This window comes from Zingiber officinale, chromosome 8B (assembly GCF_018446385.1).
Source record: "Zingiber officinale cultivar Zhangliang chromosome 8B, Zo_v1.1, whole genome shotgun sequence".
NCBI classification, from domain to species: Eukaryota; Viridiplantae; Streptophyta; class Magnoliopsida; order Zingiberales; family Zingiberaceae; genus Zingiber; species Zingiber officinale.
Window position 1 is genome coordinate 42,901,333 of NC_056001.1, and position 23,889 is coordinate 42,925,221.

Here is a 23,889-nt window from a genome sequence, read left to right on the forward strand (position 1 = left end):
TCTCAGCAAGAGAGTGAACTATCTTGTTGTGCCTGATCAGCCATCATATTAACAATCAATATCACCAATAATCAATCTGTACAATCGCCCTTCTACTTTTACAATGGCATCTTCCATAACTGTTAAAAGTACCTGCACTATTGAAGCTCTATTTGAACTATAGGAGTACACTCCAGTTCTTCTAACCTCTACCAATGGTTGGAAAAGAAATGGGGAAAGGAGTACACAATTTCACAGTCCCAATGCTAAGTTTGGGTTGGGATTTTGGGAGTCTAATAGAACACCTGAAACAGGTGACCCTGTCGGGTGAAAACCTACGTTTAAATTGGGAGGAAAAGAAACTGGCCTTGGCATTGTTACGGCTTCCCTTGTTCTCTGACAACCATGTGAATCATCAGGAAGAAAGCTGGAAGCTGTATTTGGATCAGCAGTTGAATTTACCCTATTACTCGTTGATGGTTGAATGCTATTTATTGGAAGCATGTTCGTTGGCGCTCGAGAATGCATTACCATTGCCTCAAAACTAAAGTTCCCAGGTGGTGATGATGCATTGAAAGTCCTCCCAGAATGAGAAAGATGATTAAACCCCGAGGGGGTGTTAAAGCCATTCAAAGTAGGCTGCATAGCGCCTACTTTTGGAAGTTGATTTGCTACCTTTTGCCAAATACCATGGAAACCTACTGCACTGTGTGGTTTCGAAGAACTTTCTCGATCTCTAGTACTGTACTCAGCAGAATCCTGGTATCTACAAGGGAGAGAAGATGGGGTAGCTGATGGAGTTGATCTTGCTTTAACTTCATTTTCTGTGTCATCTACTGCATTTTCTGATACGGACGCACTCGTGGAAGGTGTATTTTCTGGCTGGAAAGAATGTGGAGATATCGATATCAGGGGCGGCTGAGACATTTGTGATGATGCATCTTTCTCTCCAACCCACCCCCGGCCAAATTTGGTCCCACGAGGAAGAACATGTTCAATTCGTCTAGCAGCAATTTCCCATCCAACAGGACCAAATTTTGCAGCAAATCGTGCCAAGCTCCGGGCATATGCATTCTCCGTGTAAAGGCCGACCTGATTGACATTGAGACACTGTCAACTGTTAGTAGATGATTTATTGAGATATTATGTCATGGCATCCAAGATCTAAAAGGGTCAAAAGTATGACTAAAGGGAAAGGATGTAAGTCTTGAAATAATCTTCCAACTCTGACAGTTGTAGTGAATATAACTATTACATAGTTATAAGAATGTTGGAGATAAAATAACCAAATCACTAGACACTGAATAATGGGCACAGACAAAGCTTATATATTGGATTCTGACTTAATAACTTACAGGAATTAGCTGCTTTCTTTCTCCATCAAATGTTGTTAACACTGACAGCTGCTGAGGTTCAGTATATGCATTACGACGGTTTTCATCTATAACAACCGACTTCTTTGAATATTTCGATGTGCCGCCTTTTATGGCAGAACCTACAAAAAAAAACCCATACAGAACAGTCAAACAGTTGATATTTGCAAATGGTGATGATTTTCTGTCACAAAATTTGAGAAGTAAACCTGAAGTATCTTCATTCCTGTTTGAATTATGAGCTTCTGTATTGCGAATGCCACAAGTTTTTGTAGGTAAGTTGGTTAAGGTGGTCTTATCTGAGACCTTTTGTGATAAATCAGGTGAGAAATTGACTGAGTAACGAGTTTCTCTGGCATCAACACTAGGTGGACGACCTATTTTCTTGAAAATATCTTTAGTTGGTGGCCGGCCTCTCCGCGCCGGTTTTTGTTCTTGTTCATTGTCATCACGTTCTTGTCTTAGATTGTAAAAATTCTTTTTTGCTAGTTCTTGAATAGCCCGAGCCTATATAGACAAAATACCTATCAACATAGAAATGATACAGTGCATATGTCAATGCTGAAAAATCAATGAAACAAACAGATAAACATCCGACACCTGTCTGTGGTAGATTGTGTCTGATGCATTGTACTGCATTGCATTTGAGCAGATTAAGAAGACATCGTTCTGCAAACCATGAAAATACAAGTGCAAAATTTTCAGACTAATCATGAAGGGCCTCAAGCAAAAAATGCCCAAACCTCAAAGAACAACAAATGAAGTACAATATGATAAAACAGTACTACAGCGGTAGATGAAACACGCTACAACATTGTTATCTTATCATTTTCAAGCATGAGAACAATGTGATCGGGATGAAGTTTGATGTACAGCAATTCCTTTAAGCTAATTCATAGTAACACTACTACTAACTACATTCTAATACATTATTTTATTCCATCGATATATTATACATCATACATACCATTGTTACTCATTATTCACAAATATAATCAGTAGATACTCCATTTGTTTTCTAAAAACCATCTACATGAATTGTTCTGGAACCCTTTCATAAGATTTTTCTAAATATTAAAACACTAATGCGCTACGCTACTAAATATGATGAGCAGAGTAGATAAGAAAAGATGTAAGATAACCACTAATGGATGGTACAGTCTACAGTGTTGTTTCCTTCTACCAATTTCAGAATGTATTTTTTCTCTTGCTAAGCTTCTTATATGATAATAAAGTGCCCTAAGGGCATAGCCGAGTTGGTTATCACATGGCAAGTTTCAAAATTATAAGGTAATAAAGTCCATGCTAATAGCAACCGGCCAATTCAAGGAGCTTAAAGATATGATTACCAGAGAAAAATGGTTCATTGTTTCGTGTGAAAGGTTCTCTAACGTCTTAATCAATTGGAGATTAAAACATCAAAAGACCAATCTTTAGACAAATCAAAGTTTTCGAGTCATGCTTGAATAAATAGCTTGTAGAATCAGGAAGCCAAAAAAAATGAAAAATGATTCGAGATTGAAGATTGAACCAAAGAAATCCAAGTAATTAATTGGATCTTTTAGTTTGTGTTTCACTTTTTAGTTACTATACTTTTCTACAAGATGAACTCATTCTTTCTAGAAGTATTATCAGCTTTTCATGATACACTAATTTCCCCAGCTCAACATCCACACAGAATCATTATATATGCAAGAAAATGTAGCATCATAGGGAAGTGCCCATGGAGATCTATGACACCAAAAGTTCTTAGAAAAGGAAACTTACGACAGTAAACAAGGGCAACATATAAAATGCTACCATATGCTTGCATAAAGTAAGTTCTATTAGTCATCTAACATATTATTATTAAAGGACAATAATAGTATTTACTCATGCCAATGCTACAGTAAAAAACAACTGTTTTTATTTGTTAGATATGCCAAGTCATACACCAATAAAGTAATTACATTTTTCATATTTCAAAAATCCTGCTCACAATTATAAAGATGGTACTTAATAATAATAACCGATCTGAGAACATAAACCAACATGCAAGCTGTATCATCTAAGGAACATATTCTTATGTTGAACTGTAACATAATATAAACTTTGGGGGAACAAGTGTAGCCATCAATACTTCGGAATGACTAAAATATTAATATCTATTGTTGCTTCCATTTGTTTTATCCCATTTAACAATAGTCAGAATGTGCCAAATCTATTAATCAAAAATAGATGTCTAAAACTTTTAGAATCATATAGGCTCTAGTCGGGGTTGATTCATCATCAAAAGGAATAAAAACAACTTCAATAGCGAACAGATGGCCAAGGTCAAAGAGCTGCAACTACATAGAAGCAATTAACACTGTGTTTTACGTAGCAGGACTCTTGGTTTGCCATTGAACTCAATAAGAACCAATAATAATTTGCATCGGCATAGAAGCAAGAAAGCAATATCTAGAATGTAGCTTCTGCGTAGTAATAGTTGGGAAAAAACTACAAAGCAGTGCTGGTTGTTCAAGCCTACTTTTAGATCTAAAAAGTTTAATAGCCTGAGCAACCATAGCCAGAAATTTTCTAGAACCCCACATATTCTTCATTACGTAAACCAAGTTAATAAGAAAAATGAGGTCAAGTTCTATGCTAATAAATTATAGTGCACAATTTGCACTATGATATATCACAAGCAGAGTAGAAAGACAAAAAATAGATAAATGAGCCAACTTTCAAATATTAGACTTTTACTACAGTTCATACTTATATCTTGACATTTTGATAAAAGTACCACAAAAGCACAATGCCGCAAGTTGACTTGTTCATTCCTAATCTTCATTTTCAGCATGATGAGGACAATCTCAAAAGACAAAGAAAACTAGCTGATAACTGCAAAGTAAATCAGATACTGGGCAAAATCAGTAAAAGAGTTAGCTAACGTGCAAGCCAATGAGAAAGAAGGAACTAGACGCTCTTATCAGTAGCACCTCCAAAAGGGAAGAAATGCAATGGAGTTAGTCTGCATTTTAATTTTTGATGTATCTAGAATTGCTTGTTATTTAATAAGAATTTCTTGGTAAAAAGGGATCACCAAAAAAGAACACCACAGATGAGCATAAAAAATGTCAAGACATGTCAATAAGTAGTAGAAAACGACTTGACATTCAAATATTCTTAGTAACTGACCTCGAACTGCTCCAGGTTGCCATAAACTCCATCTGAAACTTTCTTTCTGATGGTAGCAAAATCCATGGGATGCTTGATAATGTCATGGTAATCGGGAAGCTGATGTAATGGCCAACCAAGATGTCTTTCAATCCCCGTGTCTATAAGGTAACCATATTTAAAACACAACGCACCTCCTCAGGGTCAACTGGCTCCGCAAAGACTCCATAACTATCTTTTCTGATACGATGAGAAGAAACCAATAAATCTAATGAAAAGATACATAATTGAACAGAACATGCACATCGGTTAAACTACAGAACGAGGAAGTAGGCAGATGCAGGCGAGAATCAAACAAACAAGCACAGCACTCACTTCTGTAATCTATCAAGGATGAAAACCAATAACTTTTTGTCCGGTAATGATGTAGTGGGTCCATAATCTGATGGCGATAATACACAAAAAATTATCACAAAAGGCATTCACAAAACAGATGCACGAGCGAGGCATCAAACCTTGTGGAAGATCTGTCACTTTCAGTGTAGGATTCTGCCTCTGTGCCTGAAACAGGGGAAATGAGCCAGACCATCTCAGCAAGAAGGAAAGAAAAACACTTGAACAAGAGATAACAAAGATCACCTTCATAGAGAAAAAAACAAAAAGATTATCTTTTTTCTTGCAAGAAAAAAAAAATTACTAGGAGGTTGACAAATCAAGCCCACTGCACTCACTCACTCTCTCTCTCTCTCTCTCTCTCTAAATTTGCAGTCAAAGATGAAAAGAATAAAAGGAAAAAAGAACGGTATTCAAGAATCCCGCAAATCTAAGAAATGCCCCACCCGGGAAGCCCGCAAAGATTCCCGATCCAGATACGGAATCGTACCAGAAAGTAAATCCGCATTAGGTTTGCTACTCAAGCCTCTTATAATACAACTAATTGTTTGCGGACCACGAAATTCCCAATTTACTCTCCAAGGATCTGCATTCCAGCAGTCAGAGAGAGAGGTAGGGGAAGCGAATGAATCGAAATCAAACTACCTGGGGATCATTCCGGACGAGGCCGACCTTTCGGGTTCTTCCATCGTCCGATTCAGGGCGGGCAGCAGCCGAATCAGCGTTAGGGTTGTCGGAAAGATGAAGAACGGGGCCGAGCTTCTTCTCGCGCCTCCCCTGGTCGGAATCTTGGCGATCGCCTGCTGCTCTGCGATTGTCGCCATCGGGGCTAGGATCGCAGTGCTGCTCCTGCTGGAGGAGGAGGCTTCGGCTCTGAATGTCCAAGAGGGAGGGTCTCCCCTTCTTCTTCGTCTTCCTTGTCGTCGCTGGCGCCTTCGTGTTGCCCATTCCGTACGCCCCGCTCTCTCTCTCTCTCTCCTCGCTCGCTCGGAAGCATATGCCTCACGTGATGCTCGGCAGTATAGGCTCTCTCATGTTTATGTTTATACATAAGATTAGTATATGCAAACATTAAAAACAGCTGCTTCCATAGCATAGTGGTAGTGCGTTCGCTTCGTAAGCGAAAGGTCGCGAGTTCGATCCTCGCTGGGAGCTATCTATCTTGCTACTTTTATTTCCCACCACGTTTTTTAAAATAGAATTCAAGAATTTTGAACGTACAATTATTTTTTTATTTATTGAATTACAATATTTCTCTAAAAGTTAAATTTTTTTAAAAAATCTTAATTTATTATTTTTTAAATTGACGGTGAAAATTAAATCTGGCTTGATCGTCCGGCCGTAAAGATTGGCGTGTCCTCCTCTGGCTTTTAATATCTGATTCGAGCTCGTATGAACCGCACCAAACCCAAATGGGTCAACACTCTCGTACTGGGTCTCCACTCTGCCACTACCTTCGCCTCCCATTCCCGGCCCTCCTCCTTCTTCTCCTCGCCCTCCCCCTCCTCTACGCCGTCTCCCTCCTCCTCCTCCTCCCCTCCTCCCCCTTCCGTCATCCCCTCCGGACATCGTTTCCTTGCGGCGCCTCGCCGATCGACCTCTCCGCCGGCCGATGGGCGCGCCGCTCGACTCTCACCGCCCCTCTCTACGACGCCTCCTGCCCTTTCCACCGCAACGCCTGGAACTGCCTCCGCAACGCGCGCGATGGCATGGACTCCATCAATTCCTGGGCCTGGATCCCCGACCGCTGCGGCGGCGCGCCGGTTCCGCGGATCGACCCGGCGGCGTTCCTCGGAACCGTGAGGGGAAAGAAGATCGGCTTCGTCGGTGATTCTCTGAACGAGAATTTCCTGGTGGCCTTCCTTTGCACTCTCAGGTCGGCTGATGGCGGGTCGAAGAAGTGGAAGCGGAAGAGGGCGTGGAGAGGTGGCTACTTTCCCAAGTTTGACGTCGTCGTGGCTTACCATCGCGCTGTTCTGCTAGCGAATTATACGTACGTACGGCCAATTTTTTTTATCTCTCTTTTTTGACGATTTAAATTTGCAGATCTCAGGTCACATGCCTCCAATGTGGTTTCTGTTTGACCTAGACTTGTGATAATACCTTCTTCATTTTACTCGATTTATGAATTCTTTTGTAATGGGAGTGTAGGGTTGCATAATTAAGTTGGAATGAACATCTAGATCTGTATGTCAGCAGAAAAAGGCTTATTTAATTGTTGAAAAAATTGATGGACAAAGCTGAAGCTAACTATCCCAATTCCCAAAGGCTGGCTTCATTAGTATAAGTTTCTGAAAGTCAAATGACCTCTTTTTTGAATACTAGTTGATATATGTGGACAAACACACAGATTTGCTTCATTAGTAATAAATAATAATTTCTAGAAGTAAAATGACCTCCTTGTTTTTTAACAGCAGTCATCTCTGTAAGACTCGCATGTCTCCAAAACTCTGATAGACTTTCCAGAAAGAAAGATCAAATCAAGTGTATATATGCTGTAAATCATCTTCAGATAAGTCCTTTGGGGTTATGGTGGCTTTCAATTAATGATTCTTACTTCTATATCAAATCCATGGTCACCATTGTTTCTTGCATCTCATTTGGGCCACAATTTGATATTACTTTATACGATATATAGAGGAAGTCTAATAGTTGTAACTGAAACAAGCTATTGCAATTATCAAAGCTGCACAACTTAACTGGATATGTGAAACTTTAAGGTTGTCATGACTATTGTATTTTTAATCCTAATTTCAGAAAGGCACTATTAGTGAGACATTTAATCCATAATCATATTCATGCTGTTGTGGCCTAACATATTGTTTAAGCTAGTTTTGTTTTTTTTTAATGGAAATTTCAAGCATGGATCAGTAATATTAAATGTTTCCATAGAGGCCAACGACAACATACGTCTCTGTACTTGTGTAATTACTTGCAATATTGTCCATCTTTTTCAACAATGGATTTTTTTCCCTCTCATTACGATGTGGTAATTTTGTCGTACTTACATTCTTAAAGGTGGCAGCCTGTGGATAGTTCATCTCAGCTAGGTAAAGATGGAATCAAGGGAATCTATAAAGTTGATATTGATATACCTGCAGATGATTGGGCTATTGTCACCAAGTTCTATGATGTTCTGATCCTGAATACTGGTCATTGGTAATATTCCATTACTCATCTCTTTACCTTCATACTTTCGAGTCATATACACAATTAATGCTATTTCATTCTAGACGTTTGCTGATTGTTGTTGTTTGCTCATCATGCTGACCGGTCAAGAAATATTCTAATGCATGCATTTGAAAACTTCTGGTTTAATTATGGTTTATAATGCCTTGAAAACCATATCTATATGAGATTGAGGCAGCCATTATTATCACCCCTATACATAACAAAGCCAAATAGTTTCATCTAAGTCTTGAGTAAATAAATTTCAGAATTCCTGATCGCCTATGATATTCGACCACGAATTGAAATATCTAACTGGAATAGGTGGGGTGCTGATAAATTTCCGAAGGAGACGCCACTTGTTTTTTACAAGGGAGGAAAACCAGTAGACCCTCCACTTGGAATCTTTGCTGGACTTGAGATTGTCCTTAAAAGTATGATCTCTTATATTGAGAAAGAAGTCCCGAAAAAGACCATCAAATTTTGGCGTACTCAATCGCCGAGGCATTTCTTCAGAGGGGAATGGGACCATAATGGTAGTTGCTTGTCGAGTGACCTACTAAGAGAAGAGGAGGTATATTTCCACTTTTGTGTTGTACTTTGGCATATTAAAGAACTTATTCGGTGGATAATGGTTTATGATGTTATAATAGTTTTGTCTAATTTCCTCAACAGCTTGATTCATGGTTTGACCCTAAAAATAAGGGAGTGAATAAAGAAGCAAGGGAAGTGAATTCTTTGATTCAACAAGCATTGCTTGGCACAAGTATAAGTTTACTAAACCTGACTCACTTGAGTGAGTTCAGATCGGACGCGCATCCAGCAATCTGGTTGGGCAAGAAGGATGCGGTGTCGATCTGGGGACAGGACTGCATGCATTGGTGCCTTCCTGGCCTTCCTGATACCTGGGTCGATATCTTAGCTGCCCAAATCATGTACAACTTTGAAGGAATCTGAAATCTCAGGGAGCATAAGATCCAGTTTGCTACCACTCTTAAAAGCTCTTCTGTTTATCCTTGCAGAGCAAAAGGTTAGTTAATCATTTTAATTTCTTGAGCAGAATTTCACATTTAGGCAGATTCATAGTTGCAATTACTACTGTCACGCCCAGGAGGTATACTCGTCCGACAGAATATACAGTGCCCGTAATGACAATATACGATACAACATAATATAAGTCCACAACATAGACCTAAAAGCACAACAGAAGATATAAACATAGTCACAATACAAATAGAGGGATTTATACAATCCACTCATAAAATAAAAATTAAAAGTGACTGTGTGCCGGTGCAGCTTAACACAACAAATATCACAACTGAATAAAAGTACATAACAAGACTACAAACCACAAACAAAACCAAATGCAAATACAAAGCAATAAGACGAACCTTTGAGCGACAAAACATATCCTCTACCTGCTAATTTGGAAAGAAAGGGAAAGCAAGGGGGTAGTGAGTACAAAATACTCAGTAAGTATAAGACAAATAGTTCATGATCAATATAGTCTAGAAGATCAGGGGAAATACAGTCTCAAAAGAAATACTTACTAAAAGCACTAATATAATCAACTGCTAACAAAAGGATAGCCACTACATAACCCTCCACTAACCTGCTCAACTAGGTATAACTAATAAATCGGCAGTACACAAATAGTACATCCAAACATGTACAAACAAATTCATAACTGACATATAACAAGTCCTAACTAACACAACATGCTACCACAAATGAGTCTCGTGGGTAGTCAAGATATATAACTAGTTACTGTCCGCGAGAGAAAGCTCTACCACGGATAGTCCCGTGGGTGGATAGGATGAGGTAGCTATCTAGCTCCCTAGCCAGAGAGCGCTCTACCACGGATAGTCCCGTGGGCAGGGTATGTAAACAGTCACTACCTGTAAGAGAACGTTCTACCACGGATGATCCCGTGGGCAGACATAATGTATAAGTGTACAAACCAAAAATAATAAGTAAATAGTGATAATCACATTCAAGAGTGAACTCTGCTAGCTACACTATGGTATGGTTTCACTAGCATATAACAAGTATAACAACAGCAAGCAAAACAATCAACTAATCTCATTAAGAGAATATTAGTTAACTAGTCGTAATATCTCAACTAACTCTATGGTATCATCATAAATGGCAAAAGGTGGAACCGCCACCCTAGCGGCCCCTTGGCCCCGGCCCCACAAGATTCCAGAGGGAGTAAATCATGGTTAATGCTGGTATCATCATAAATACACTAACACAAGGAGGTCATACTCAAAGAGTCCCAGATGACAGTCCTAGTAGAATACTCTACCACTTGTTATAGTATAATATCTAACACGTATAGGCATGAGCCTAAGTATATAACCATATAGTATGGTTTAAATGCTCAAGCATATGATCACAACTACTCTATGGTCTGGTAATATCCTACATGTATAACCAACCCATGTAGGAATAACAAGTTACACTGATTGATGCCAAAATAGATCAAATAATAAAAGGTCAAGCTCAACAAGTAACATAGAGTAGATATCATGGTAAAAATAGATACTACACAAGCAATGAATTAATAGAATCATGCACTAAGGTCAAAAATCTAAAAAAGACAAACAGAAACTATCCACCTCAAATGTAAATCGTGTTGAGCTAATCCCACGTCTAAACACTAGTTTCAAATCAAAGTCCTTGCAGCTTCTTCTCCGCGATGACTCACGTTGACACCGAAGTGGAAGGAATGGGCAGTGGCTACAAGACAACACTAGCGAAGAGGTGGCACAATGTGGACAATGGCATCGGTGATTCGCGATCAACGACGGTAGCCTCAGCCCAGACACAATGCTAAGTGGAGGCGACATGACTGAGAGCAAGGGAGGGGACAACACACATGGGAGGTCGGTGGCTCTTGCTCTCGTTCGAAGGAAGGTCGGCTACAACGATCTCTCACACAACCAGCGACTATATCGGGAGGAGAGTACTAGAGAGATGATGATTGGCGTCAACGTTGAAGAGGGCAACAATCGGGAAGTTAGGCCACGAGTCAACGACGTGGGACGACAAGAAACAGAGCCAGGATCGGGAGAGGGCTCGGTTGTGTACACCGTCTGCCGGTGTGGCAACGCCGAAGTTGGCAGTGGCTGCTCGGGCGACAACCCACAAGCAGTGGCGTCGGCGTCGCGTGGAAAGGGAGAGCGACGATAAGAGATGGGGGAAGAAGGGGTTCAGGCAATAACTTTTAGGTTTTTATAACTTAGGTTAAATGATTTCAACTTTAGGTTAATTTACTCAATTAACTCTCACTTTAGTACTTTAGTGATATTCAAAGCAGGCTTCCTTCAAGTCTAACTGATTTATCGCCTTAAACATTTCATACGAACTTCATTTGAATCTCGAAAAAATTTTAAAATTTTCAGATTATTTTGTAAGATTATTTTTCAAATGACACTTATTATTTAATTATTGTATCTCACATTCTCAATGATCAGATTTGTCAATAGAAAGTTATATTTGTAAGCACATGACTGATTTGTCTCACTAAAAAAAAAATATGCTACAATAAACTTATAAGGTATAATCCATTTAGTTGGTACAACATAGACATGCAATATATATAAATAAGTTTATATTTCTTATAATTCCACCAATGAGTAAATTGAGCTTTTCAAATATTAATAAAGGAGAAAGAAACCTGCTAAAGCAAAACAACCATAGATGTGCAATGAGGGGGGCAATGTCTTTTTATATATTAGCATATTATATGGCATGAGAAGGTCTTTTATTTTGATTTGTGAATTGAATTTGTTTCATTGTTATTCAGTTCAATCATCGTAGTTGTTTGAATTCAGAATCCAAAAACCATATCTACAACCATTGAGATTTCTTAACAACTATTCATGACAAAACAATTCAAGTGAACTTTTGTTTACATATGACTGTTTTTACTAATCCTAGTTAACATCTGCTAGGGACTGATCAAGCAGAGCAATTCAGAGAATTTGTTTGTTTGTATGATTATTTCGTTAGTCCCAGCTAATATCTGTTAGGGTTGTCTAATTAGTATTTTCTATAAGTTTTTGGATAGTTGTCTGTTTCCAATCTCTTCTACGAGCATACGAATTTTTGTCAATTCCACTATATCATTATAGCTCGAGTCACAAGGGACGACCAAAACTTGGGATTCAGTATGTGCATCTCTTGAATCAGTAGACAGAGGGGTTGTAGCGCTCCAAATCTAATAGGCACCGTATTGATAGTCACTTTTGCGTGCCATTACTTATGTGAGAAACTTGGTGTAAAGACATTGCAATTTTCATGACAAAACGTTCTTACTATATGTTTCAAAACCTATCTATATTCCACCTTATTCAAGTATCCCAACATAAGAATTATAATACAATTACTTTTATGAAAATGACTCACATTATGACTCTATGTCGCAAGGGCTATCCAAATTCAATTATCTACCTTATAGGAATTGATAATACAAATGCTTCTATGATTAACCATTACAAATTTCCTTCTTCAACTTTGTAACTTTAGTCCTATTACTATAGTTCTGAAGATTTTCTATTATATAAACTATGATTCCACATCATTGAATAAGTTGCACATATTTCAACGCTAGGCGCACTAGTTTCATCTTGTAACATATGCTCCAACAACTATGAACCTACATGCTACACATTACCAACAGTATGAGTACTGCAATCCACTATCATACATACTAAAAATAAAAAAATATTATATGTTGATCTAGCACAAGATTTCAATTATTTGCTCGGGCTGAGTGCCAATTTGCATTTGTGAAGATACCAACATCATCCGGTCACCTAGTATGGTATGATTTTGGAAACAGAGGAAGTTTAAGGGTTTACTCATTAGAAGAAAAAGTTGGACTGAGAGTTGGCTAATCCACACCCCATCATGGTAATAGTAATGATAATGGGGTTATATTGGAGATGTGCAAGAATGTAGACGAGATATCCAAATGACGTAAACAGTTTGATCTCAGCTAGGGGTGGAATCGGGTAGGGACCCGTCCCGTAACCATCTTACCCAATTCCCGTCCCGATAAAAATTGGGAATCAATTTTTCTCCCGATCCCGTACCCGACAAGTGTCGGGACCCGAATGTTCGGGATCTCGAATGTTCGGGAACCCGTCAGGTAGGGAGATGATATCCCGAATGTTCAAATATTTTCATTATACAGTAACATTTTGAGTCAAATATCAGTTCGATCAAATAATAAGAGTAGATTGCTTGGAATAAGAAGAGTAGATTGCTAGGAATAATAGGAGTGTTTTGAACATCGGATGATTAAGTTCTGGAAGAAGAAACATCAAAACAAAGAAACAAACTAATGCTGCATCTCTCAAGTCTCAATTCAATCTCGTTGACACAGTGCGAGAATTACAATCACAATCAATTGCATGTGTCAAGAAGCAATGAATTAAATCATTGCAGAGTGAGAATCTAGCCATGATATAATGTCCTGAATAACACTTGCGATTCTTTCGTCTGGCTCTCCTTCTAGGATGGCATGATAGCCTTCTTCGTACAGCTTTATGGTTTTATCTTTTGTGCTAGCTTTGCTGTAGAGGAACTTGCTAACTTTGGGGTCTGTAACTTTGTCTGCGGCCCCATAGAGAATGAGCAATGGCGAACAAACCTGAGACATGTGCTGGGGTCAGTTTAGAAACTTGTTTTTGCATGTAATCATGATTCACTTAATCTAGTCCTGTGTCAGACATGCTAAAGGCAAATATAATAACAGAAACAAGTCGACAATTTAGAAAATTGTATCAAGTGAAAAGAAGTATTGGGATAAGGCAAGTATATTGCCCTTTTGGATGTAAGCATTGATCAATATTTGCATACATCGCCGACACGGGTTGTTTAGTGACACACTGATACTAATAGAGAAAAACAGTAAATGCATTAGTTTCCTAGTCTCTAAATAAACATTATTAGGTAGCATGGATGACTTAGAAAGTGCGACAGGGAAAGTGGGAAACTACATTAGATACTTGGGAAGTTTCAACAATCAAATCTGGTGAGGGTTCTATATAAGTTACAAGCTTTTCTCTTTTTCTCTACAAATGCAGTATCTTGCAAGTTCAATAAGGAATATGTTTGTGACAAATATTAAAGTAAATGAAATCTTGAAGGATAAGTAAAAAAAAAATTACCTTGTCCAGTTGTGATTCGATGTCATGTGTAGCCTTTATTAGCTCAACAGCTGTTCTTAGCCACATTTGGTGACAATATGAAATCACATTAAATCCTGCCTGAAAAATCATTTGTCTCCAGGCAAACAAATTTTAAGAGAAATAGTACAAAGTAAAGAAAAATCTGACAACCATACGCAATTACGCACTAGTTTTCTATTATCAGAAAATTTCTCAGGAGAAAGATATAGCAAATTAACAAAATCAGATACATTAGAAAAAAGTTGAGAGACAACATTATTAAACAAACAAAAAAAGAATCAGGAAAAAAGGTGTATCCAATAATCTAATTAATTTAGTAAATGAGCATTTAGATTTTTCACAATCACTTGATATGGAAATCATTATATACGATAATCAAAAATACTCAGATGCGGTTCAAATCCCCTTAATGAAAACATAAAAAACAAATTTTATTTCATTTTTCACAGAAAAGCCACCAGAATTGAGATCGATATCAAATGATATAAAACAGAAAACAAATTCAATAAACAAGAGAACAAGAACAAACAATACTCCAATGACCAGGCAAGACATATAAAAGTAAGTGTTGAATTAAAATATTATAGATCACATGCGAGAATTAAGATATGGGAATTCAATTTCAATCACCTGAACTCTCAAACTTCAAAAGAAGAGAATGCAAGTACTCATGTGCCTTAGAATCATTACAATGCATCATTGCAGCAGCAGTTGTGGCAGGTAATAAAAAGATACAAATGTTTATAAATGACTAGTAACTTGATTATGAAAATGTCAGCGGATAACTAAGTAGATGTCTTAAAGATCATCATTCACAAAACACTAGGAGGAGCATCATTCAATATTTGCCTTTATCTGGTAAGCAGGAGCATCCACAATTAAGCAATGACGGTACCTACAAACAATAAATATCATATAAGCATAATCTATATTCTATAGTATAAACCAAGATAAACAAGTTAAATATTAACTTACTTGTGACCACTTCTTCACAATCCTTATAAAAGTTGAATTCATCTTCTGTCGGCTCCTTGTATAAGTTAATTTCTTCACCTCTAAGTCAGTCACTAGTGCACACTAGTGCCTCCACCATTTTGGGATGCAATGATGCCCTAAATGGATCTACAACCCTCCTCCCAAGGCTAAAAGCATTCTCACTAGCAACAGTAGATGAAGGAATTGAAAAATATCCTTGGCAATCTTAGACAAGACTGGAAATATCGTTGTATTTCCTTTCCACCATTCCAAAATATCGAAATTTGACTCCATTTCACAAAAGGATCCGAGAAGTACTTGTCCACCTCATTGATTATTTCCTTGTTTTGAGTTTTTCTTAGTTGAGTCATTTTCGGATGATAGTTTAGTTTAATGGGATCATTCTTATACATTTCCATCAAATCTTTATCTACATCTCCATCATCAATCCCATTAATATGATCCAAAGGTGAATTCCTTTATATGTATGATACAACTCCATTAGACAATTCTTTAAACGGTCAACAAAGGAATGTATTTTACTAGCATCCAATTTCATATCTCCCAAATGGATCCCAATCATTTGAAGTTTGTAATGAGGATCTAGAATGTGACCTAGGAAAACAAGCTTGTTCACCTTCTCAAGATTACCCCAATACTTATTGAACTTACTCTCCATTCTCTTAGCAACTTCTTGTAATGAAGGATCAGTAGTATCAAGTATTGTCTCATCAATGATCATCCTCATTGCAACTATTTCCTCCCAAATCAAGGGTGATGTAGTTTTCTTGGTAGCACTAAGTTGTAATGTAATATCATGAAACCTCTTGAGAAAATTCACAAAGACTTGTGCCTTCTCCCAATCTTTTTCCATAGGAGGCCCCACTCTTTTTTTCTTCTCCGAACCATCTACCTCTTCAAAGTATTCAACAAATTGAGCATTCTCTGCCATCCTACCAAACACTTTTTTAAACTTATATGCAACAAAAAGCATTGTATAGGTGGAATTCCATCTCGTAGGCACATCCATTGAACAGTTGACATTTTATCCATCTTCAATAGGATAGCACACTCTCTAAATTGGTCCAACTGCGTTGAGAAGAGTGAATATATTTCACACAGTTTCTAATGGACTTAACTAACTCATTAAGAAACTTCCAACCCACTCTTGACAATTAAATTTATAATATGGCAACATCTCAAATGCAAGTATTTATCATCAAATAATAGAGTGCCCATTTCCTTTAGCCTTTTTCCCATGTACTCAACCGCTTTCTCATTTGTGCTAGCATTATCAACTGTGATAGTGAAAACTTTATCTATCCCCCAATTGCTCAAGCACGTTTCTAAAACTTTGCCAATGTCATCTCCTTTGTGAGAGGTAGTCTTGGTGAAATTTATTCTTCGCTATGCAACTTCCAATCATTGTCCAAGAAATGAGTCATGATTACCATGTAATTGATATTACGAATTGAGGTCCAAGAATCGGTCGTGATACTTACCCTTTGATCACCAATGACACTCTTTATCTTAGCCATCTCCAGTGCATATAAATCCCATACAAGAGATGCAATTTTCTTTCTGTTGGGAATCTTGAATCGAGGTTGAGCTTCCTTCATCATGTCTACAAACCCTGCCCCTTCCACTACCCTAAATGGCATCTCATCTTTAATAACAAATGCAACAACCTTATCTTCAAGCTTTTTCGCAAAAGATGTGGGGTGTCAAAAGCATTATTCATGGACGATTGTGTTAAGATTGGTTGAGAAGAACCTGACTTCACCGCATTATGAGGATTCTTGCATTTCTTCACATGTCCATCAATGTCATTCCCCATGTGTTTTACTATGGCAGGAACTTCATTTTGCAATAATTGCAAATAGCAACAACAACAGTGACCTCATTTTTGTCATTTCTCCTTATAATTTTCTTAGCGTGTGACCATACATCCGCTACTTTTTCCTTTTGCCTCCAATGTCTACTATTTCCTCATGAATGATTGATGTTTTGGATGGAGATACTGTGTGAGGTTGAGTGATGGAAGGAGAGCTACCACTTTCGCTAGATGCATCCATGACTGAACTTATGAATGGCTACAATAATATGAATATCGTTCAGAATCAGATAGCTGCACAGTTAGAAACATTCAAATATTACTAAAAAAAGAATGTTAGGTGAGCAAGATTTAAGAAAAATAGAAATACAATAACATCAAACATAAGTTATTACAGTAATACTCATGCTAGTAACTTGAACACTAGTCATATAATAACAAAAAATTGATCGGGATATTTCCATAAACTACCATAACCATACAAAATTCAACATGATCTAGGACCAAAATCCACAGGCAATCTGATAACTATAAGCTAAAATTGCCCCAGGATCCATTTATACTTATTGGACATATCACAATGAACAACTAGAAATTACATTCCTATTCACTATATCTTGGATTCATTTTAAAGGAAGAAAGGTTACCAAGAATACATTTTAACCACATCAAACTAAAAACATTAAAATGATCAGACTCCAATATAAAAAGAAACTAGAGAATCCAAAATTTATTTGAAATTTTACTGATGCAACAGCTTGGTATAACTCTACTGATGCATGACGTTTCATAATATCTTCTACAATAACATCCACTTCTATTGCTACCTTCACTTTGGCTTAAACATTTCTAATTCGAGATATATAACCAAAAAGGGGTTCGGATACATAACCTAATAACCATCATGAGTTTTGGCAAATACCTTTATAGATCAATGTAGCTCTTTGCTGCCTTGGCTTACTGGCCAGTAGTAGGGGTGAGCAAAAGTTCGGTTAAACCGAATAAGCCAATTAAACCGACCGAATTTAAAAATTCGGTTCGGTTTATTCGGAAATTCGGTTTTTTATTTCTAAAAAATCGGTTAATTCGGTTCGGGTTCGGTTTTGATTTTTTTTATTCGGTTAAACCGAATAAACCGAATAGACCGAATTTTTAAACCAAATCAGTTTTTTAGACCATAAATTTTATACCAAACCAAATTTTTATTAAGCTAAACCAAATTTTTAGAAAAAATCGGTTTATTCGGTTTGTTCGGTTCGGTTTGTTCGGTTTTCTTGGAAATTCGGTTCGGTTCGGTTCAGTTTTTATCGAAAATCGGTTCGGTTCGGTTTATTCAAAATAAATCGGTTATCGGTTGATCTCGTTCGGGTCTTCGGTTTAATGAATACTCAGAGCACAGCTAAGAGAGGGAGGGTGGAGGGAAATGTCACCAGGAAGACCTGATACTGGAAGGGTGGAGGCAGCGGGGCTTGGCCTTGTTAGGGACACTGTAGCCGAACACACTGCGAAATGGAAGAGATAAGAGAGCTCTCGAATGGACAGGCAGAAGCAGCGGATCGAAAAGGAGGTGTGGGCGTGTGGCGGTGTGGGCGTGGGCTAGGGTTCCAGTGGAATAAGTCGACGAACGGCGAAGGGTGAAGGGCGAGGGCGAGACCGCGAGGGCGAAGGGTGAACGATGAAAGGGGAACGGCGAAGGGCGAAGGGCGAACGGCGAAGGGTGAAGGGAGAAGGGCGAATGGCGAACGGCGTGAAGTGAACGAGGACTCAAGAAGTGAATGAGATTATGAGAATTTGAGATGCGCTAATCCTAGTTTACTGTTTACTACTTTACTTACTTTCCTTTTTTTGTGTGTTTTTTAAAAATTAAAATCATACTTCCGTGTTTTACTGTTTTAGATATTTTAATTTTTAAACCTAATTTTCTATATTATTTTTTAAAAAAAAGGTGAATTAAAAATTATTATTAATATATTCGGGTTGGGTCGGGAATCTCGTCTGTAGAACTTATGTACCCGATCCATTTCCCGAATATGGGTCGGGTCGGGAAAAATCCCGACCACACGGGTCGGGAAATGTTCGGGTCGGGAACAATTCGGGACGGGAACGGGTTGGGAGTCGGGAAGGGTCGGGAATTTTGTAAAAAATTCCAGCCCTAGTATCGATCCTCTACTAACTGTGATAGTCCATTACCCAATTGGTACTGGCAGAAGCGGTATTGTTGTTGGTATTCCTTAAGACTATGTTCCTTAATCTATATTAGGTTGTTGACATGTTCGACCCTCTCTTTTTGACTTGGTATCAGTCAACGCTATCAAAAAATCAACATTCTCTTTATCAAGGTGGAGTTCTCAACGTGTCAACTGATCACTTTCATGATCGACCCTGATCACGATTGTGAATAGGGTTGATTGACTAATTGTCATCATGTTAAACAAAGTCAGTGAATACCTAATAGATAGGTATAGAAACAGGTATACAATTCAATTAAATTGGAGTGTCTAACCAACCATATCTTAATTTCTAAAACATTCAACTTATCTAACCATAACATAAACAACGTAGTGAAAACAAAAGGTAAGATAATCACCTAAGGTATACCTTACTTTCCTATAGCTCAAAGATGGCTTATCATTGCTCGATTCCAAAACTTAAAAGTCACATCAAGAAAGCAAACCACAAAATTTGGAAAAAAAAAAAAAGGGTTTCGCAACATGACTCTGATATCAATAAAATTATCACGTCCCGAAGGTATATGTGTGCGACAGAACGGACAATACCCCTAGTAACAATATACGATACAACATGATGAGTCCATAAGAGTAGGGGTGTAATCGAGCCGAGCTAAGTCGAACTCTTGGATATTTGAGTTTGGCTCGTTTATAATCGAGCCGAGCTCGAGCTTTATTTAACGAATATATTCATGGCTCACGAGCTTATTCAAGCTTTTATCGAGCCTAAATGAGCTTAATAAATATAAATTATAAATTTAAATATTCATTAAAAACTAAATTATATATTTTAAAAAATTATAATATTTTTGTTAAAATTTATAATTTTATTCTAATAAACAAATTTAATATATTTGTCTATATTTTTCATAAGTAGAGTGTAAAATCTATAAGTTCAATATCAAAACTATTAGTTTTTTATTTAAAAATTGATTCATGAGTTTAACGAACATGTTCACGCGCTAACGAGCTGAATATTGTGAAGCTTGAGCTTGATTGTTTATCTTAACGAGCTCAAACGAGCTTTTATCGAATCGAGCTTCTAATAGCTCACGAGCGGCTTGACTCATTTACACCCCTACATAAGACAGACCTAAAAGCACAATAGAAGATATAAAACATAGTCACAACACAAATAGAGGGATTTACACAATCCATTACAACATGAAAACTGAAAGTGACTACGTGTTGGTATGGCTTAACACAATAAATATCACAACTGAATAAAAATACACGACAAGACTACAAACCACAAACAAAACAAAGTGTAAGTACAAAGCAATAAGACAACGTCAAAAACACGATCTCGAGTGTGATGTGGGACTGACAGCTAGGACATCTGATCGACACGACACATCTTCTATCTGCTAATTTGAAAATAAAGGCAAAGGAAGGAGCAGTGATATAATATACTCAGCTAGTATAAGACAGATTATGCATGATCAATATAGTGTAAGGAGATCAAGGGAAATACAGTCTCAGAAGAAATATTTACTATCAAAGTAAAAGCACCAATATAATTAACTGCTGACAACAGGATAAACCATTACATAATCCTCCACTAATCTGCTCAACCAAGTATAACTCATAAATCGGTGGTACAGAAATAGTACATCCAACCTGCTCGAATAGATACATAACCAGCATCTAACAAGTCCTGGCTAACACAACATGCTATCACGAAAGGATCTCATTGGTAGTTAGGATATATAACTAGTCATTGTCCGCGAGAGAACGTTTTACCACGGATGACCCCGTGGGTGGATAGGATGAGATAACTATCTAGCTCCCTAGCCACTAATTGCAGTCGAACGCTCTACCACGGATGGTTCCATGGGCAGTCAGGGTATGTAAACAGTCACTCTATGGGAGAACACTCTACCACGGATAATCCTGTAGGCAAATAGGATGTATAAGTGTACAAACCAAAAATAATAAATAAGCAGTGACAATAACATTCAAGAGTGAACTCTGCTAGTTACACTATGGTATGGTTTCACTAGCATATAACAAGTATAACAACAGCAAGCAAAACAATCAACCAATTTCATCAAAAGAATACTAGTCATCTAGTCATAATATCTCAACTAACTCTATGGTATCATCATAAATACACTAAAACAAGGAGGGCATACTCAAATAGTCCCAGATGGCAGTCTGAAACAGATAATTTAGTATAATACTCTACCACTTGCTACAGTATAATATCTAACACGTATAGACACGAGCCTAAGTATATAACCATATAGCCTGAGCATATGATAACAACGCTATAGTCTGGTAATATCCTACATGTATAACCAACTTAAGCAGGAATGTAACTTCATTGATGCCGAAATAGATAAAAATACAAGATCAAATAATAAAAGGTCAAGCTCAAGAAGTAACATAGAATAGATATTAAGGTAAAATAGCTACTACATAAGCAATGCAATTAACAGAATCATGCAAGCAAGAACTACCCACCTCAAATGTAGATCGTGTTGAATTAATCACATATTGAAACACTCGTCTCGAATCAAAGTCCATGTAGCTCTGCTCCGCGATGACTCACGATGACTGACGGCGGAAGTGGAAGGAATGGCTAGTGGCGTTAGCCAAGGTAGTGGTTGCGGGACAGCACCGGCGAAGAGGCAGCGTAGTGTGGACAACAGCAGTAGTGATCGACGATCAGTGATGATAGCCTCAGCCCAGACACGATGCTAAGTGGAGGTGGCACGACTTTGAGAACAAGGGAGGGGGCAATACACATGGGAGGTCAGCGGCTCTTCCTCGTGTCCGGAGGAGGGTCGGCAACAACAGTCTCTCACTCAACCGATGACTATATTGGGAGGAGAGCACTAGAGAGACGACGATCGACGCTAGCGTTGAAGAGGGCGACAATCGGGAGTTAGGGCACAGGTCGACGGTGTGGGATGAGGAGAAATAGAGACAGGATCCGGAGAGGGCTTGGCTATGCACGTCGTCTGCCTTTGTGGAAATGTCAGAGTTGGCGGTGGCTGCTCAGGCGGCAACCCACGAGCAGTGGTGTCGACGTCGCATGGAAAGGGAGAGCGGCTATAAGAGAACAGGGAAGAAGGGGTTCGGGCAATAGGTTTTTATAATTTAGGTTAAATGATTTCAATCTTAAGTTAATTTACTCAATTAACTCCCACTTTAGTACTTTAGTGATATTTCAAATATACTTCATCCAAATCTAACTAATTTATCCCCTTAAATATGTTATACAAACTCCGTTTAAATTTTAAAAAATTCTTAAAATTCCTGGAAGATTATTTCTTAAATAATATTTATTATTTAATTATCGTATCTCACAACTACTATTACTAGGACAAAAAGAGAGAGAGAGAGAGAGAGAGAGAGAGAAAATGCATTGTAATGTATCCTTCTCCTTAAATAATATCCATTACACCTGAACTGCTCTTTAGAAGGTCCCAAAGGGAGAGAAGAAAAACGGTAAAAAGCTGTAAATAAAAACTAACGAAATTTCATAGGTAATTTTATATCTTTTTATCTTTTCTCATACTTTGTTTGTTGACCCTCTAATGGGATAATATTTGATTGTTATTTTTTTTTTTTTTTTGCATACTTTGTTGCAGATCAAATTTTCTATCCCCAAATTTCTCTGTCCCTGTGTCCTCTGCCGATCGGACGGACCAGATTACATCTTAAGGTATCATGACATCTTTAAGATGTGTGCAGTATCCTCGTGACGTGCAAGACATCCTTGAGATGTAATCTGGTCCGTCCGATCAGCAAGGGGACACGGGGACAGAGAAATTTGGGGACAGAGGATTTGATCTCACTTTGTTGGCCCTTGTTTGAGGTGCAAATTTCTTTTCTTTTTTTTTTTAGCATTCTATAGTTTCTTGATAGTGAAATAAATTTTATCAAGGGATATTCAAATGGTATCGAATCAATTGAATTAAATTCAAATGAAATTGTATATTATTTTCATATCACTAAACAAGAAAATGTAAATTGCCATATGACCGGAATCAAATGGTGATAATCAATTCAGTGCAAATGATCTCGGGAAAAGTTTTCAACAATTGGTTGCACTGTTTCTTTTGCATAAAATATTTCATTTACGTGATATATATAGTAAGCGTTCAAGTATTTTTATACTTCATTTACTCAGACTAGTCTTTGGATAAATTTGAAAATCGCAGATGGAAATTTGAAAAGCACAGATGGACCTGACCTGGGAGAAGCCCCCATTCATTTTCCATCGCACAGGCACTAGGGGTGAAAATTTCTTCCTTTTTCCCTTCTTGATATCAGGTCGAACGAGACAAGCTTAGCAGGTCGAGTTGATATGATCAACTGATTTTGGTGTATCAATCTGAGTTGACATGGCATATCAAATCAATGTTGTTGACCTTATTCGATTGGACATCGGTCAATTTGGCAAGGCATTTTGATTTGTGAATTATAAACCAAATCAAAATTCCACGTTGTGCCAGACCCAGGCCACATGGCTTAATTTGTTTTAAAACATACAAAAATACAAAATTAAAAAAAAATCTAGGTGAGCTCGGTTGAGCTTAGCAGCCATGTCTAACCCTGGTTAAAGTTCAATCTGGCCCATGGGC

At 37.8% G+C, this 23,889-nt stretch overlaps 2 protein-coding genes and 1 non-coding gene across 7 annotated transcripts; 2 read left to right on the forward strand and 1 right to left on the reverse strand.

Moving 5' to 3' along the window:
• Positions 1–26: 26 nt before the first annotated feature.
• LOC122015776 (transcription factor GTE4-like) lies at positions 27–5,903 on the reverse strand. The gene is made up of 9 exons (XM_042572808.1): positions 5,532–5,903; positions 5,009–5,054; positions 4,869–4,935; positions 4,688–4,733; positions 4,515–4,613; positions 1,953–2,021; positions 1,562–1,859; positions 1,335–1,474; positions 27–1,071 (listed from the first exon to the last, which is right to left on the reverse strand). The coding sequence occupies exons 1-9, from the start codon at positions 5,832–5,834 to the stop codon at positions 232–234; spliced, it is 1,908 nt and encodes a 635-aa protein (XP_042428742.1). The 5' UTR covers positions 5,835–5,903; the 3' UTR covers positions 27–231.
• Positions 5,904–5,969: 66 nt separating this feature from the next.
• Positions 5,970–6,041, forward strand: TRNAT-CGU. Its single transcript has one exon. It is a non-coding gene; the product is annotated as a tRNA-Thr (tRNA).
• Positions 6,042–6,291: 250 nt separating this feature from the next.
• Positions 6,292–23,778, forward strand: LOC122015778 (protein trichome birefringence-like 12). Of its 5 annotated transcripts, none has more exons than XR_006120954.1 (5): positions 6,292–6,879; positions 7,905–8,045; positions 8,379–8,628; positions 8,730–9,084; positions 23,467–23,778. XR_006120954.1 is itself a non-coding variant. In XM_042572809.1 (4 exons), exons 1-4 carry the CDS (start codon positions 6,299–6,301, stop codon positions 9,009–9,011), a joined length of 1,254 nt encoding a protein of 417 aa, XP_042428743.1. In that variant the 5' UTR covers positions 6,292–6,298; the 3' UTR covers positions 9,012–10,802. The 5 variants fall into 5 exon arrangements, 1 of the variants encoding a protein (XP_042428743.1); XR_006120957.1 differs by lacking the exon at positions 23,467–23,778 and adding an exon at positions 12,194–12,538; XR_006120956.1 differs by lacking the exon at positions 23,467–23,778 and adding an exon at positions 12,014–12,177.
• Positions 23,779–23,889: the final 111 nt, after the last annotated feature.

What these genes read in the sequence shown, in the direction of transcription:
- LOC122015778 (XM_042572809.1), top strand. Translation starts at nt 6,299, where the DNA reads ATGGGTCAACACTCTCGTACTGGGTCTCCACTCTGCCACTACCTTCGC. An exon ending in ATCCTGAATACTGGTCATTG is followed by an intron (nt 8,046 to 8,378) that starts GTAATATTCCAT and finishes TAACTGGAATAG; the next exon opens with GTGGGGTGCTGATAAATTTC. An exon ending in ACCTACTAAGAGAAGAGGAG is followed by an intron (nt 8,629 to 8,729) that starts GTATATTTCCAC and finishes TTTCCTCAACAG; the next exon opens with CTTGATTCATGGTTTGACCC.
- LOC122015776 (XM_042572808.1), bottom strand. Translation starts at nt 5,834, where the DNA reads ATGGGCAACACGAAGGCGCCAGCGACGACAAGGAAGACGAAGAAGAAG. An exon ending in TCGTCCGGAATGATCCCCAG is followed by an intron (nt 5,055 to 5,531) that starts GTAGTTTGATTT and finishes CCCCTGTTTCAG; the next exon opens with GCACAGAGGCAGAATCCTAC. An exon ending in GCAACCTGGAGCAGTTCGAG is followed by an intron (nt 2,022 to 4,514) that starts GTCAGTTACTAA and finishes CATGGTTTGCAG; the next exon opens with AACGATGTCTTCTTAATCTG.